Raw genomic sequence first — 17,648 nt, 5'->3', positions numbered from 1 at the left:
ACACCGTCCAATAATGGTGAACAAATGTACCAAATGATTTTAAAATCTCACAATGAACGACAAAGTTATGGCCCGGACAAGCTTGTTCCGCCCGCCCGCCGACATTCGCCAATCTAAAAACCAGTTTTTTCCTTCGGAAAACCTGGTTAATAAAACAAGAGGGCCAAGGTGGTCATAGATCACTCACATGTGTAACAGAAGTGTGGCCAAGTGCATGCATGATTTGAATAATCTCTGTAAAGTATAATAATCTGATGACACTTCCAAAACATCAAACACGTGAGCTTTCTAATTTTTGAGAATATAATATATATTTCAATATAAAACATTCCACCCTTACGCACACACCACCCCGAGGGGCGTGGCAAGTTTTGACCCCCAGAGTTAAACAAAGTAGAGGACCACTAAAAGCTGTTACACACCAAATATTTAGCCCCTGACTCTTGCAGTTTGAGCTGATTTGTGAAGTCATTTGCTCTCTGTAAATCATGTGACCACTTGGGCATGGCCAGTTTGACCCAAGGGCATGCTTTGAATCACGTAGGGGACTACTTGATGAAGTTACACATATGATACACACCCTTGCTTTTTCAGAGATTTTAAAGAGAGTATCGGTAGTGGACCACTATGTGATGCTTTGCTTCAAATTGTAAACGCACAACACTTGCGGTTTCACGGATTTTTACATATATTTACTACATACATTTATGTAGATTATGTTTGGGGCACGATCTGAACATACATTGTACAGGACCACTAGACACTATTACAAACCATATATAAACCCCTTACAATTGTGATTTCATCAACGTTTTACTTATTTACCCAGTAAAATGTAAAACTGTATAAATAAAGTGGCTACTGGGGGCGCGGCCAGTTTTAACAACGGGGCAATAATTTAAACAGACTTTATAGTGGACCACTGAATATTGAACCCATCATGCTTGCTGTTAAGGAGGTTTTTAAAGTAATAATGATTTTAAGACCTTATAATTTTTAGCTCTTATGACCTACATATGCAGTGGACTGGAATGATTTGAACAACTTATAAAGAAGGATCATTACCCAAGGATCATTCCTGTGAAGTTTTTTTGAAATCTCCAAATTGGGTTAGGAAAAGTTGTTTAACATAAAAGTTTTAAAAGAACTGACACCTTACCAGTACCACAGACGACGCATAACGGACAAAAGGCAGTCCCAAAAGCTCTTTCTGTGCATTGCACAGGTGAGTTAAAAATAAGTCTATTCATTTTTAAAATGAGTTTCATAATGTTCATGACAACATACTCTAGACAAAAAGGCTCTACACTAGGGGAATGGTATAGCTAGACCATCCTTACTGCGTTCCATTCAGAGTCGAGATACATGTACAGGTATGAACTTACTGGGTTCCATTCATAGTCGAGATACATGTACAGGTATGAACTTACTGCGTTCCATTCATAGTCGAGATACATGTACAGGTATGAACTTACTGCGTTCCATTCATAGTCGAGATACATGTACAGGTATGAACTTACTGCCTTCCATTCATAGTCGAGATACATGTACAGGTATGAACTTACTGCGTTCCATTCATAGTCGAGATACATGTACAGGTATGAACGCTCAATCCCTTGAGGCATCAGTGCATATGGTTACATGAACCAAAAAAAAGTAAGTGGTCAAAACATCATAATTTCAAAAAACACTATGAACTTAAAATATTGAGCTAAGAATTCCATTTTTGTTCTCAGTGATTTTCATACAGGGATATATAAAGGTTTCGAGTACAGGTTTATGACTTATGGGATTGACGACCAATTTTCAAGTTCCATATGTGCGTGGCGTCCATGTATGTCAATTACAGTGTCTCTGTGTAGGATGTTAAAATTATTTGCTAAACAGGAGAGGTCTGTAACCAGGACTCTGAACTTTATATAACATGGCATGGCACTGCGGACAACAAAATGAGTATTTCAGTTTCTTGAGGCAGGAAATAATGCTGTTTTTTTTTTTCTTGATTTGGGGAAAGGACTCGGTTTGTCCTAGCCTTCCATTTACATGTGTAATGTTTAAAAAAAGAAAAGAAAAGTGTTTAACAATTTTATGGTAAGCTCAAAAATTGAAAGAAAATGCAAAATCTAAATGAAAATCTTTTTGGAAAAAGGAAAAGCACTTTCTAAAGGAGCAAACAAAGCTATGAGTAGAGTTACATTTACTTTAATTGTAATGACCATTGAAGCAATATCCTGTGATAATGATTATTTTCCTGTTTAAATGACGGCAGCAACTGCTTTTTACAGTTTCTTTTATGTATCAGATGTCAATTGAATAGAATCAATCAAAGTGGTGTAATAGATATGGCTTGGTACCAAGGCGGTGATTTATTGGTGTAATAGATATGGCTTGGTACCAAGGCGGTGATTTATTGGTGTAATAGATATGGCTTGGTACCAAGGCGGTGATTTATTGGTGTAATAGATATGGCTTGGTACCAAGGCTGTGATTTATTGGTGTAATAGATATGGCTTGGTACCAAGGCGGTGATTTATTGGTGTAATAGATATGGCTTGGTACCAAGGCGGTGATTTATTGGTGTAATAGATATGGCTTGGTACCAAGGCGGTGATTTATTGGTGTAATAGATATGGCTTGGTACCAAGGCGGTGATTTATTGGTGTAATAGATATGGCTTGGTACCAAGGCGGTGATTTATTGGTGTAATAGATATGGCTTGGTACCAAGGCGGTGATTTATTGGTGTAATAGATATGGCTTGGTACCAAGGCGGTGATTTATTCAGTGCATATATTTGTCTGTTTTATGTTTACAGAGTTGTCAATTGTGCTACAAAGGGGTAAATTTTATATATTTTTTTAAAATTAAAATAACAAAATTGGAGATCCATACAACAGGTTTAAATCCTAAATGCTTTACGTTAACCATTCTAAGACGGTTAACCCTGTTTTATTCCATTTTAAGTGTTAATTGTGTACATTTATGTGTTTTCTAGAGTCTCACTGTTTGTCAACTGGTTTCTTGCTTTATAAATAAAGAATTGCATGTAATGATAAGGTTTCTCCTCTGCTAACACAGCTGAAGTTTCATTTTGTGAATATTGGATTGTGTTTTGTAGCACATAGATGTACACACACTATTAGTTAATTGTTCCATTACAAAAACAATTCCGATTTAAAAAAAAAAGCAAACTGTTCATGCAGTGATCCAAACTAAGTCATAATGGCCAACACAGTACTGTTAAAATAAACTAAAAGCAAGATGTGTTTGTGAAACACTATGCCCCCCCATATACATGTATTTGACCTTTGACCGTGAAGGATGACCTTGACCTTTCACCACTCAAAAAGTGCAGCTCCATGAGATATACATGCATGCCAAATATCAAGTTGCTATCTTCAATATTGCAAAAGTTATGGCCAATGTTAACGTCTGACGCAAACGAACAATTAACAAACCAACAAACAGACAGGGCAAAAACAAAATGTCCCCCAATTTAGACTGGGGGACATAATAAAGCTTGGTTATTAGTAATGTACTTAATTCTTTATTTCAAATGCAGCTACATGAATCAAGTGGGTTTCAATTGTTCAGAACATTTCTAGGTCAAACTTCTTTGGTTTCAATTTTGATGTCACACTGGACATCTCAGCTTTTTTTCTCGATTTTGTAAAGCGGCCCTGGCCCAATCACTTTGTGAAAAAAATGAGTCTTGAATTGAGCTTGAAAGCTACTTTCTTTCAACAAATAACCACCTACATTTAGATCTACAATATTCTGACTGGTAAACTCTATCTTAAACCATAGAAAAGCCTAACCCCTGTCAAGTTCTTGTCTCGCTTTTAATATGTAAAATATTAAATCAAATTATAATTTTGAATTGTGAATTGGCAATTTTCGACAGTTTTAAGCCCCAAAAGTCTGATTTTCACATTTTAAAACTTGCTGTTTTGGTCAAGTATTGTGGCCCTGTTAGAATTTTAAAATGTCCATGTTGAAATTGTGAAATGGGTCCCCACGGCCATTCTCTAAGCAGGAAAAAAGCCCTGGACACATTTTCCATTATTAAAATAAGGGTGTATAACCCTTTCCAACTCAGAAGCATATTTGCAATCAGCGTAAAACCAGAACAGCCCACAAGGGACTAAAAATGCAACAAAATGGGCTTCTGAGCAGGAAAGCCATAACAGAATCATTTTGGTTATCAGATACACAACAATGTTACAGGGCTTTTTCCAGCCATGTTGGGAAAAGGAGTCTGGTCAAAATGGGATTTTGTAGTCGATAAAAGTGGCAAAGTTGGGAAATTTCGATCGACAAAAAGGACCAATTTGGGATTTTTTATCAACAAGTATTGACACAACAGGGGTTTTCCTGGCCATTTTGAATAAAAATCTTATAAATTATCGTTATATTTTTTGAATGTTGTTTAAAAAATAAAATTAAGATATATAAAGTGTAATAATCATAAGTCATAAGACACTTATTTCAACAACAACAACAAAAATAAAATAAAAATATTTGAAATTGGGAATTTTTTTATAATTTCGGTTTGGAAACGGGTCCTTTTGCTTTGGGAATGCCTCCATTTTCGGGAGGCGCAGACTGTGCTGAAAATCCCCTGTTGTTATAATCAGTCTTTCATGTACTGCTTTCTCTCCCTAAAGGAACACAGCTGTGGCAAACACACTCACAGTTCAGGAACTGAGTCAGTAGCCTTGCAAATGATGGACTGTTGTCACGCACAGCTCTATTACTGCTACCAATATAGACGCTGCCTCCACATTTTAATGGCATATTGTACCAGCGGGAAAAGACTATTACTGAGGCATTTTTTTCTATAAAGATGCTAAAAGCTACTAGCAATTGTGGGTGGAAGAATCAAGGGGTTAAATTAGATTCTCTTAAAGAAGTGTAGTTTTGTTTGTGGTTCTTGTTGTCTTCATTGTGGGGGTGTCCAGTGATGAGTAATTAACCCTTTCCCACTTCAAAAAACGTATTCTGATGTGTTTGTAGTCCCTTAGAAAGTCAAAGTTAATTAAAGACCTTTTTTACTAGATTCAAGTTTTAAAGGCTGAATCATTCCAACGCTTAGATACTGATAAACAACAAACAACATAAAACATGAACAGACTGCGAATGACTCGCAGGCTTTTCTGGTTTTGTGCTGTTTGCACATGGCCATTTTCACTTTGCCTCTGTGTGGGAAAGGATTTAAGGGGAGGAGTTTTGTGATACAAAACAGATCAATTTGCAAATTGGCGCAATCCTTCAGCATGCCTACATGTACTTAGAAGCCTTAAAATAAAAACTCTTAGTTTGACCGCATTAATACACATTTCAATGATTGTCAAAAATCTGTCAAATCTATGTAAATAAACAAATGTTTGACTAACTACCACATATTGTTAAAGATAACATCGTGTGCCTGGAGCTGTGTGCCACAAAGGCAAAACATGGTCAAGTTTGCCAACTCAACATCCAGCAGGGGTTTCACTGTGTCAAAACAAGTTTTCATGACTTCAGTTTGTCGTTTCAAATATGTTGAAGCCAATGTTTGTCCATAAAAATATATATAACAAGCAAATTCGTTTAATTGATATCACCAGCTAATTTCAAAATTTTGTGACAGACGGACAGAATGACGGATGGACAACGCCAATTCTATATCTTTGCCTTTGGCATGGGATAATAATAATAATTTATATAGACACATTGAAGAGTCTAAATTAAACATCAGTGTCATCATGAAGTAGCACCATCCTTGTGAATAAATTGACAATTGTAACATTATTACTGGTAATAATAGGAGATATTTATTTTAAAACACATTTCAATTCATGAACTAATGTCAGCATACGGTACATGTTTAGTTGACAATTTTAGTAAGTTACAGCCCAAAACCAGTAAATACTAAATCAATACAGTTTATTTATGTCAAAGTGCAATTACCCACTGGATTTATTTACAATGGATCTAAAAATTTACACACAATACTGTTGTGACAGTATGAAACTGCACTAATAAAAAAAGTAAAAAAAAACTGGTTTAAATTTAAGAAACATATACCGGTAGTGTAACCTGATGATAACAACTTACATAGCTACAAGATACTTTAAACATGAAAAACATCTAAATTTTATCAATCTGAACACACTATAATTAAATCAAGCCATGGATATTTGTATTGGTATTTTTATATCAAAAATATGTCTTAAAGAACTTATTTTCTCTTAGTCTTATATTCTTTTTTAAGTTTATCTTTTATCTGATACATGTATTTTAAAATAAAAGCATTAGATAGTTAATAAGACTTATTTAAGAAACAAGTTAAAGTACTTATTTCAAGTATAATTGAATTAAAAGGCAATTTCAAACATTAGGCAGTGCACGTGCACTTAACATTAAGCTTCCTGGAAAGTATAAACCAAAGCACAATGATGTAATGATTTGATTTTGTTATTTTATTTCATAACCAATTTACTGGTGTTAGCTTAATGTAAATACACATAGTAAATTATTAATTTAGACTTCACAATAGAACCACATAAACAAAACAAGATGTGTTTGTGAAACACAATGTCCCCCTATATGATGTTTGACCTTGTAGAATGACCTTGACCTTGTGAAGGATGACCTTGACCTTTCACCACTCAAAATGTGCAGCTCCATGAGATACACATGCATGCCAAATATCAAGTTGCTATCTTCAATATTGCAAAAGTATTCATAAAATAAGCGATTTGGGCCACATATATTTGACCTCTGACCTTGTAGGATGACCTTGACCCCACACCACTCAAAATGTGCAGCTCCATGAGATGCACATGCATGCCAAATATCAAGCTGCTATCTTCAATATTGCAAGAGTATTTATAAAATAAGTGATTTGGGCCACATTATTTGACCTCTGACCTTGAAGGATGACCTTGACCTTTCACCACTCAAAATGTGCAGCTCCATGAGATACACATGCATGCCAAATATCAAGTTGCTATCTTCAATATTGCAAAAGTATTCATAAAATGAGCGATTTTGGCCACATATATTTGACCTTTGACCTTGAAGGATGACCTTGACCTTTCACCACTCAAAATGTGCAGCTTCATGAGATACACATGCATGCCAAATATGAAGTTGCTATCTTCAATATAGCAAAAGTTATTGCAAAATGTTAAAGTTGGCGCAAACAGACAGACCAACAGACAGGGCAAAAACAATATGTCCCCCACTACTATAGTGGGGGACATAAAAATGCCATTCCATCATGATGTCCATCGTGTCAGCAACACAACTTACTTTACACTTTACCACTTAGTTACGTATTTTGACCTATTTGTAGTCCCATAGTAAGTTAAATTTAATTAAATACCTTTCTTACTAAATTCAAGTTCCAAAGGCTTCATTTTGAACCCTTATTCATTTTGAGTAACTCACAGGCTGTTCTGGTTTTATGCTGGTTGCACATAGACATTTTTTACTTTGCTTCTGAGTGAAAAGGGATAAATATGTTTACTGTTTTATCCAGGGCTAGTTAGCACAGTGCTGTGTTGCATCCGTATTTGGGTCCTATTCACACTGACTTTGACAAATAGAAGCATGAGGTATCATCATGTAACTGGTAACTTCCGTATATGACTAAGCCAAATATTGAGGCAGCAGTTGCCTCCCTTGCAACCCCATTAACAGGCAGTTGCCTCCCTTGCCACCCCATTAACTATGTCCTTGTTGTAACATAAATAGGAAAACTAATTTTTGTAACATAAATACAGCGCCCTCACACTACTTTGGGGGAAGGGGTCTGCAGCCCTTAGGAGGGGGAATTTTCGCGGCGTTTCCCTTTTTTCTCTCATTATAACATTTGTACATGTTTTCACAATATTCATTGCTTTTTTCATAATTTATTATGTTTGAAAAGATTAAATTGAAATAGAATTTAGATATAATAATCATGAGACACATCTTTCTATTAAAAAAAATTTAAAAAAAATTAAGGGGGAATTTTTCCCTCCAAAAGGGGAAAAAAGTATACTTTTCAGGTGGGGGACTGCCGCTGAAATTCGGCGGCAGATTTGATAGATTGAGGGCCCTGAAATAGGAAAACTAATTTCATTTCTCAACCATTAGAAAACAACAACCGATACAAAAACGTTACGGACAATCATTTGTTTGGTTTTTGACATGTGTACATGTCATGAGCATTCTACTTGAAGTATTTTCATTTTAATAAGTATACAATTGTGAAAAATGTTTTGACCCTATTAACCATAACCTATTTATTCTAATGTTGTGAAATTAGTCAATCTATAAACAGACATATAAAATGTTTTTTTTTCAGATTTGGGAAATTTAAATTCGGAGAGAATGGCCAGAAAATCAAATTGTGTATGGCACCCCTTTAAAAGGAGAAAAAGGCAGGCTGACATGAATACATTTGTATCAGTGCTGTTCTCAACTCTTATATATATATATATATATATATATATATATATATATACAGGGGGGGGGGGGCATGCGTTGATGTGAGCTTACCAGGTACCAGGTTTAACAGACCTTAGTTGGAACTTACTTCCAAGATGGCGTGGTTTTTGTGAAGGAGTAGCGGATATTGTCATCCAGTAAGCCACTTTACATTTATATTTCTTTTAAATGATTATGCCACTTTGGCTCTACATTGTTTGCACTTCTACGGGTTTTTGGTTTCAAGATTCAAGACGTCCGCATAAAAAAGTTATTGAAGGAAAACTGTCCCAAATTCTGTTGTTTACTTACTTCACGTTCAAGAAATTGGATGTACAAATATCATTTTCTCTTAAAATACCCAGTATTAAAGCATGTGTCTGATGACTAATTAATTGCAAAAACAAATTGGTTAAACCCCCTTTGAAACTTAACTCACTAAAGATTGTACATTTAAAGTTTTATTAATACTAAAAAGTTGTTTTAAAGTCTTAAGAATTAGATTTTGTAAGAATAAGGATACTATATGATATCAAATGTATAATATTGAATAAATTATATTTTTAATTATAAGTTTTATAAAGATGGTGTACAGTGAATGAATTTAACACGAACCTGCAAATCCTGCACAAGAAAAGAGCGCATCTAAGGTCTCTGTTTTTTAATGGATATAATTTTTCACATATAAAGGTCTCAACTTATATTTTAAGAATTTCGGATTGCTTACTCAAATGGCCAATTTCCATGAGTGAAAAATAAAATTGTTATAAACTTTGTTTAACTCGTGCAATATGATCTTCATGCTAGTAAAACAATGGCAGTTATCATACAAACCTGGGCGCTCATACATCCGTTCACCAATCTGTGTACCGCCAGCGACTTCGTTGGAACTGAACTTTGGATCGTATTTAAGCAATACATATCGTCTGCCATTTTGATCGGTGCATACTTCAAAGTCATTTTTTGTCATTAAACGTAAGAAATCTTTCCCTCTATTACAAATGTACATACACACATCAAAAAACACTTTGTTCTGCAGCGTTTCCGGTTGATCGAGATTCATTGCCTCGCTCATGTATATTTGTCGCAGTTCGTTTGTTTCAAAGGTAAATGTTCGTTGTCGAGTGTGCTTCTTCATCACTGCATTTTTGGCCACGGAGCCGTCTTTGGTCTGTGACTGCGCGACATCATCTACGATTAAATTACACTCGGAAAATTCGCTTCCAGTAGTAATGTCAACGCTCATTACTTTCTTAAAATAATCGCAGAGGTCCGAACGAATCTTTCCTAGTGAGGCAGCAGCCCCATTTTCATCCTCACTCTGGGAGGGGGACGTTGCGGACTGCTCCTTTAAGGCTAAGAAGAATTCCTTCAGGAACCCAGCAAGCTCAGAAGGACTAAGAGAAATCACAAACTGAAAATCCTTCTCCTTCCGCCTAGCAAAGTCCCTTAATGAAATCACCGACTTTTTCACACTTTCCTCCAAGTTGTCCCAGGTGTTTTCGGGACCGCGGTCGCCCGAAATCTGAGCTGACATCGTTTGTGAGTCTGTGATCTAGCTCGCACCTGAGGCTTCTGACATGTTTGTTTCAGTATTGGCTGTGACGTCACTCATTGACCAACGCGACGAGAAATGAGGTCAGGTTGACAAGCTTTGTTGACGATTCGATATCTAGGGGATTTCACCGATTTCCTTCCTTGCATTTGCATTTTTTAACGAATAACAGTCTTTATTTGAGTCCATTCTCGACCACATCGATCACATCTTTACAACTTCTGAAAACAAAATGAAAATTCAATAATATATGCTCCGGTTTTAAAATGGTATGACCCGATATATACAACTAAACGGCTAGTGCACTGTGACGTACCATCAATAATTGTGTGGAATTGCGTAATTGATCAATAAAGCACACTCTTACGAATAATTTATTGCTGTCGACAGTAGAAGGCTAAAAATATCGCTATCGGCCTATCATCAACAATTTCATCATCATCCAACTGCACGTCTAAATGAGAAAATATAAACAACTGTAAAATGTGCATTAAATCAGAGGCCTCATTAAATTTAATTGCATGTTTTTACTTTCGCATGTAACGTTACTATTTTTGTTATTATCACGCACGCGTATTTATGATTGCATGTTAGCGTGTATGTATTTAACGATGAGCAGTTCATGCCATAAATAACTTTCTGCCATTCTTTCCTAATCTTTTCTATTCTATTATATTCTGTTCTGTTTTGTACTTTTCTATTCTGTTATGTCCTGTAATAATTCGATAATTCGCTGACTTGGAACATAGGTATGTACACAATTATGAGAAAATGCTTTCAAAGAGTCCGCAGCACTCACCAAATTAAAGTTAGAAGACCTCAAGATATATGCGTTCATGCGTTTTGTTAAAGCCATCACTAAGACTGTGTTATTTACCCCCACCCCCCCCACCCCCCCCCCCTTCTTAAAAAGTGTACTCTATAGCCGTATGTTAAAGGCACCCCACTGTGGTCACAGTGTTGTGATCCGTATGCAGAGAAAACAGTGCATTACCACATTGAATGGTCGGCTGAGACTGTACTGTACTGGAGTGTTTACGTGCATTGTGCAGCCTTCGGGAGAACCAGCAATCGCCCCAAGATTGTGGCACGCTCCAGTCCAGTTTTCGGACAGCAGCCGTGCCTCGCGATCATGCTGCAGACGATTGTCAAACATTGTAATGACATGCATAAATGAGAATAACGCAGCGCCAACCCATAAACTTGATTAGATCAACAAGTAATCGAACCAACACATGTATTTGAAACAAATTAAAGCAAATTTCTAGCCCCTCCACTGGGTACCACTTAATGTATTGACCCATCATTCAATCTATCATCCTCATTTATCAACGGGTTGCTACATTTTAAATACAGTGAACCAGTACACTGGACATGAATAGTACAAAGCCTTTTGAGGGAAGAGGGGATAAACTACCCCATGCGGTTTTATTCCCATGCGTACTCTGATCACACTGTGGCAACACTAATCAGTTTATCAGCAATACACTGATGCGGATTTCAGAGATTTTATGGCGGGAAATACTCGGATGGAGGGGCTTAAATTCCTTAAAAAACTGGGTTTAAAGACAGAGCCAATACGTAGATATTCTTTGTGAAGAATAACCATGACGAGGTTCAACATTCTTTAAATTGTGCCATTCTTAGTAGGCAATGAAGTCAAGAATACGCACAAAGGTTCACATAGAATTTATCTTCACTGTGTTATCATGTGTGTATGCGTGTGCGAGTGCGAGTGTGTGTGTGTGTGTGTGTGTGTGTGTGTGTGTGTGTGTGTGTGTGTGTGTGTGTGTGTGTGTGTGTGTGTGTGTGTGTGTGTGTGTGTGTGTGTGTGTGTGTGTGTGTGTGTGTGTGTGTGTGTGTGTGTGTGTGTGTGTGTGTGTGTGTGTGTGTGTGTGTGTGTGTGTGTGTGTGTGTGTGTGTGTGTGTGTGTGTGTGTGTGTGTGTGTGTGTGTGTGTTTCGAAGTTTATGTGGTCCATAGGGGCCCGAGGCTGCATTATTTGAGGACACAGCGTGTCCAAGCACTCCTTCCTAATAAACCGACTAGACTCACGAAAGTTTGGGACGAAAATTACAGCTACAATAGCCAGCTACGTGTTTATACTGAGAGATATAAGAGAAGCTCTCTGAGAAAACGCCACTGAATGTATATGCATAAAGTTCAATCTCATATAAGTCTTCACAGACTAATACGGTGCGACACTTTCCGTTTTTATAAAAAAAGAGCTGTGTTTGTGAAACACAATGCCCCCTACTGCACTTTGAATCCATATATTTGACCTTTGACCTTAAAGGATGACCTTGACCTTTCACCGCTCAAAATGTGCAGATCCGTGAGATACACACGCATGCCAAATATCAAGTTGCTATCTTCAATATTGCAAAAGTTATGAGCAAGGTAAAAGTTTTGGGACACACACATACAATGACAGACACAAACAATGACAGACAGACAGGCCAAAAACAATAAACCCCCGATCATTCGATCCGGGGGCAAAAAAATCGTTGAAAAGAAGTCTCTTCTAAACGACAATCCAGTTTTTGCGAGCTGCACAGGCTAATTTTGGACGACACTTTAGATACAAGCATCAAACCACTCTGGACCCAACCGGCTTTTTATTGCATTTATTCCACTCTTTACGGAGACTCCGGAGATGGACGAAGTGTTACGATTGGCATCAAACAAGTCGAGTATTCCAAGAGCAGGAGCCATTTCATTTTGACGTGGTTTTGTTCTGTGAGGGAAAACAGTAATGCTCGGGGGGGGGGGTCACTACCAGTCCGGTGACAACCAACCAAGCATGCTGCCGGGAACGGTGAGAGAACCCATGTCGCATGGGAGAGAGGCGCGTGTAAAAACTACTGCAGTAACCGAATTTATTACCATGCAAAGTATTATCAGACATATATGAAACGATTTATTCGATGGCCGAATGATCAGTATGTGGAGGGTACGAAACTTTTGTTAAATAAAGTGCCGTTTTCCACAGAGTTAAGTCCCCTGTTAAAAGGTCCACACGGTTTCATAAAAAAAGTGTAAAAACGTCGTTGTCAGGAAGTAGAATATCAATTATCTTTGTAATTTCTTTACTTTTGAGAGCGGTTACCGGCAGCTTGTGGTAGCGACATAAATCCGAATAGTTGCAGTTTGAAAGCCATGTCAAAGCGCGAATCTGTCCAATTCATATTATCATATTTATCTCGCTTTTATCAGTCATTTTGCAACATATGGTAAACAACGTGTATTCTATTTGGCTTTGTCGTTACAAGACTTCTTTAATATCCAGAGGCAGCTTTATACGCGACAGAAAAAGGCGTGCGCATCCCCTCCCAAAAATAAACATAGTTGCTTATTTTCGTAGGTCAGCAATTCTTTGGTAAATTAATAGTTGACTTATTTACAGTAATATCAAAGAAAATGTAGATACATAACTCATTTTCTTTGATATTACATTTTGCCTGTTTGATGAAGTACAAGTACAAATGACGGCAAAATGTTGTCTGCACCAAAGTAGAAACAAATGTTTAGGACCAGTCCGGTGACAACCAACCAAGCATGCTGCCGGGAACGGTGAGAGAACCCATGTCGCATGGGAGAGAGGCGCGTGTAAAAACTACTGCAGTAACCGAATTTATTACCATGCAAAGTATTATCAGACATATATGAAACGATTTATTCGATGGCCGAATGATCAGTATGTGGAGGGTACGAAACTTTTGTTAAATAAAGTGCCGTTTTCCACAGAGTTAAGTCCCCTGTTAAAAGGTCCACACGGTTTCATAAAAAAAGTGTAAAAACGTCGTTGTCAGGAAGTAGAATATCAATTATCTTTGTAATTTCTTTACTTTTGAGAGCGGTTACCGGCAGCTTGTGGTAGCGACATAAATCCGAATAGTTGCAGTTTGAAAGCCATGTCAAAGCGCGAATCTGTCCAATTCATATTATCATATTTATCTCGCTTTTATCAGTCATTTTGCAACATATGGTAAACAACGTGTATTCTATTTGGCTTTGTCGTTACAAGACTTCTTTAATATCCAGAGGCAGCTTTATACGCGACAGAAAAAGGCGTGCGCATCCCCTCCCAAAAATAAACATAGTTGCTTATTTTCGTAGGTCAGCAATTCTTTGGTAAATTAATAGTTGACTTATTTACAGTAATATCAAAGAAAATGTAGATACATAACTCATTTTCTTTGATATTACATTTTGCCTGTTTGATGAAGTACAAGTACAAATGACGGCAAAATGTTGTCTGCACCAAAGTAGAAACAAATGTTTAGGAAAAAATCTCAGTCAAATATCAGAAGGTGCATGCGACTCACACAAAAGGAAGTGAAAGGCATTTCAAACATAATGAGTCATATGCTGGTTTTAAAGTGTTATACTGAAATTAAATCACTGTTTTAAAACAACATTGTATATATATATATATATATGTTGGAGTCGCACTCAGGATACAAACAATAACCACAGCATGCACAGCAATATATAAATTGCTTTTATACAGAAAAGAAAATGAAATATTTATTAGTAGGCACAACGTTCAACCACAAGGGGATACACAGCGATTATGTGTAATGTAAAATAACTTGTTTTTACTTATTTCTTTTTATAATTATCCATTTACTTTACGATTTGTTTCTCCGTTATTAGTGATAATTGTCTTGTGTGAAATTAATGTATTTTTTCGGCGTGCTGTATTAAGCCAGCTTTTCACCTGACCTGACCTTTGTAAGTGTCCAATAATATTCAAATAAAATTTCCCGCGACTAGGTACGAATGAATACACTTCATTTATTCCATTGGCTGATTTGAGTATAACACCAAAAAATTGGAAACATATCCGCGTCTTTGTAACACTGTGATACTGCATGAAACAATTTTATCTCTAATGAAAAGGCTCAATAGATAGAACAGTTTTACAATCAATTCTCGACATAAATACAGTTTGTGCGTGCACCTTTTATTTTCAGAGAATTACCAGCGCAAAAGCGTTTATACTAAAGGCTATGTTCTCATATTTAGTACTTACTTTCATATTCATGTCAACATGTAAAAGTATAAAGAGCAGTGGAAGCGAGGCCTCACTTTAATGCATTGCATTTCAACTCGCGAGGTTTCGGGTAAATTCGCGGCCAGTGTGTGAAAGTCAGAGTTTATATACAGTTTATCACCGGAGTTCGCAGCCAGTAAAATAATCGTTATATAATAAAGACTCTATCCGTGAACTAGGTGACCTGGAATTTTCTTTAGACCAGAAATATGTTAAATGAAGATATTCAGCAATATAATTAAGATATGTCAATAATAGATTATTAATGTGTTTTCAACAATACAATGATAAATATTATTTTAGATTAATTTAACAATAATTATTCCACCATATTGACTATTGTATTAAGCATGAGCGCGATGATTCTCGAAACTGTTAATAATCGAATCATATAGCAATGTCCGACATACCACTAAAACAGGTTTGTTCGAAGAACGCGCCTATAAATACGGATACTTCGCGTGTGGCCGGTTGACTCATATGTTTTAGTTTAACTTCCATTCTTCTTTTGGTTTTCTGTTTTGTATCTAAAGGTTTATGACCAGCAATATGTAATAATGTAAAATAAGCCGCGAAAACTACGCGTAACATCCCTTACGGCGTGTGATGTAGCTAAGAACTGCACAGAAAAAGACATTCGCTATCATTGATCTCATTCATTGAACTATCAACGCCGTTTATCTATTTTAAAGATATTTCTTGTTTAATCTATGACATCGGTGTCATTTTATCAAATGTTTCAAAAAATCCCTTTAAAATTTGAAAGTTAACACATTTCAAATGTTTTAAAACAACTGTTCTGCTATTCAAAGACAAATAATCTCAATACAGACGCATTTAAGTCACTTCTAAGAACTGGTAATATTAAGTGAGCCTATCCTTATTTATAAACACAGAAAAAAGACCTTGATATCTTCACATTCATAAACGAGTACATTTGAAGGTGAATAAAATAAACGAAACAATTAAACGTCGTTGTCAGGAAGTAGAATATCAAACAATGGGGTTTCTTTTTGAACTAGTTTGTCCTCACAAATACTCCTGTAGTCTTTGTAATACTGCACTGACACCTCGCGCAAAGTCGTCAAGCGGTCAACAATTTTCGCGAAACGGATTGAACCATTTCGTTCACCATACAAATCTTTCATGTTTTGCCTTAATAAATTACACAAGTCCAACTGAGTGCTTTCTACTAACGTTGAATTTTCCAGCTCACACTGGTCCGACGACATTGTTATGATAGCTCCAACTAAGGCCGTTTCTCCGTCCGTAAGGTTGAGTTTTTGAAGCCGGTCAAACATCTGCACCATAAGAGACACGGAGTTTCTGGACAGGAGTCGGTCCGATGCCTCCTCCACGTGGTAAATCAGCCCATTTAGTTCCAGGAAGATGTTGTATTCCGGCTTGTAGCCCTTGTGTAGCATCAATATGAAAAAGTCACAATGCGTGTGCTTCAGAAGAGATACTTGATCATTTAAAGACAGTTTAGCGAAATTTGGAAGTTGTTTGGCGAATCTGCAATAACGGCCAATAACTGACTCCAAATTAAGAGCGAAATCCTTGAACACCTTCCATTGATCATCTAGGTCAATATCGTAGTTTTTCAGAAGGTTGTGATATTCGTCTTTTGACACACCACTCATAGATCCAAACATAGCTACTTTTGTCATGTAGTTTTCGTAATGTTCTTTAATTCTCGCCTCCCGTACTTCTGCTATCGACATTTCCTCTCCCATAATTTTCATTTTATCCATATTCTGAACCAGGCTTTCCACAAGGTCTGCTGACACACGTACATTTTCACACTGGTCTTGTAATTTGCTTATATTTCTCGAAAGCATTGCCTCACACATATCTAAAGCGGTAGAAACTGTAGAATTCTTATCAGTACCAGCTGTAGCCCTAGTGGAAGCTTCATTCGGCGAGACAATCACCTCTTTTCCCTCAAGCATTCGCACCTGTTTAATTGTCTCAGTTCTTTGGGCATAAGATATTCGTCCCTTTTTAACTTTTTCAGTCGCCATACCTAAGTTTAGGCATTTGTCGAAGCGGCAAGCAGAGCAATTATTTTTGGCAGTTCCATGCGTTGTGTCGCATTTTTTGTTTGCAGGACACGTGAAAATATCCCTCGACTTTTTCAATCCTATGTTTTCCTCGCGTTTTCTTTTCAAACATCTTCGGAAAAAGTTCTTACACGCCTCGCATGTATAACAACCAAAATGTATTCCTGAAGACACCCCTTCGCAAACCTGGCACGGGGGGGAATGTTAAACTTTTGCCTTTCGTTTTCTTCTTGTTTTCTGGTAGTTCACTTTCATCGCAAGCACGCGCCTCATTGTTTTCTGATGAGAATGAGATAAAGGGGTCACTTGAAGTTACTGCACATTCTGGCTGCGGTTTGCTTGGACTGTCTATTCTACTATTCCACGACACGTCGTAAGTCCCAGGCGTTGACTCTGGTTGTTCCACTATTAAATACATGGGAATTGCAATACTTCCTTTTGGAACAGGTTTTTCGGAAATGCTGGAAGATGGAACCAAGTAACACTTACTATCTTTTGATAAATCAGACGATA

General features: G+C 36.9%; 2 protein-coding genes across 2 annotated transcripts in view; both read right to left on the bottom strand.

Annotated features, from left to right (window-relative positions):
* The window catches only part of LOC127853409 (uncharacterized), a 31,401-nt gene extending 21,072 nt beyond the window's left edge, over positions 1 to 10,329 (bottom strand). The window contains exon 1 of the mRNA XM_052387937.1: positions 9,294 to 10,329. Within this exon, the coding sequence (XP_052243897.1) occupies positions 9,294 to 9,996 (703 nt within the window). The 5' untranslated portion in view covers positions 9,997 to 10,329. The remainder of the gene's footprint in view (positions 1 to 9,293) is intronic.
* Positions 10,330 to 15,865: 5,536 nt separating this feature from the next.
* On the bottom strand, positions 15,866 to 17,339 carry LOC127852658 (retinoic acid receptor gamma-like; the record flags this gene model as incomplete). Its single annotated transcript, XM_052386609.1, has 1 exon — positions 15,866 to 17,339. A coding segment is annotated over one exon (1,302 nt), but the record flags the coding sequence as incomplete, so codon positions are not given.
* Positions 17,340 to 17,648: the final 309 nt, after the last annotated feature.

The sequence above is a fragment of the Dreissena polymorpha genome, chromosome 12 (genome assembly GCF_020536995.1).
Source record: "Dreissena polymorpha isolate Duluth1 chromosome 12, UMN_Dpol_1.0, whole genome shotgun sequence".
NCBI lineage: Eukaryota > Metazoa > Mollusca > Bivalvia > Myida > Dreissenidae > Dreissena > Dreissena polymorpha.
This window is presented reverse-complemented; position numbering and strand designations above follow the sequence as displayed.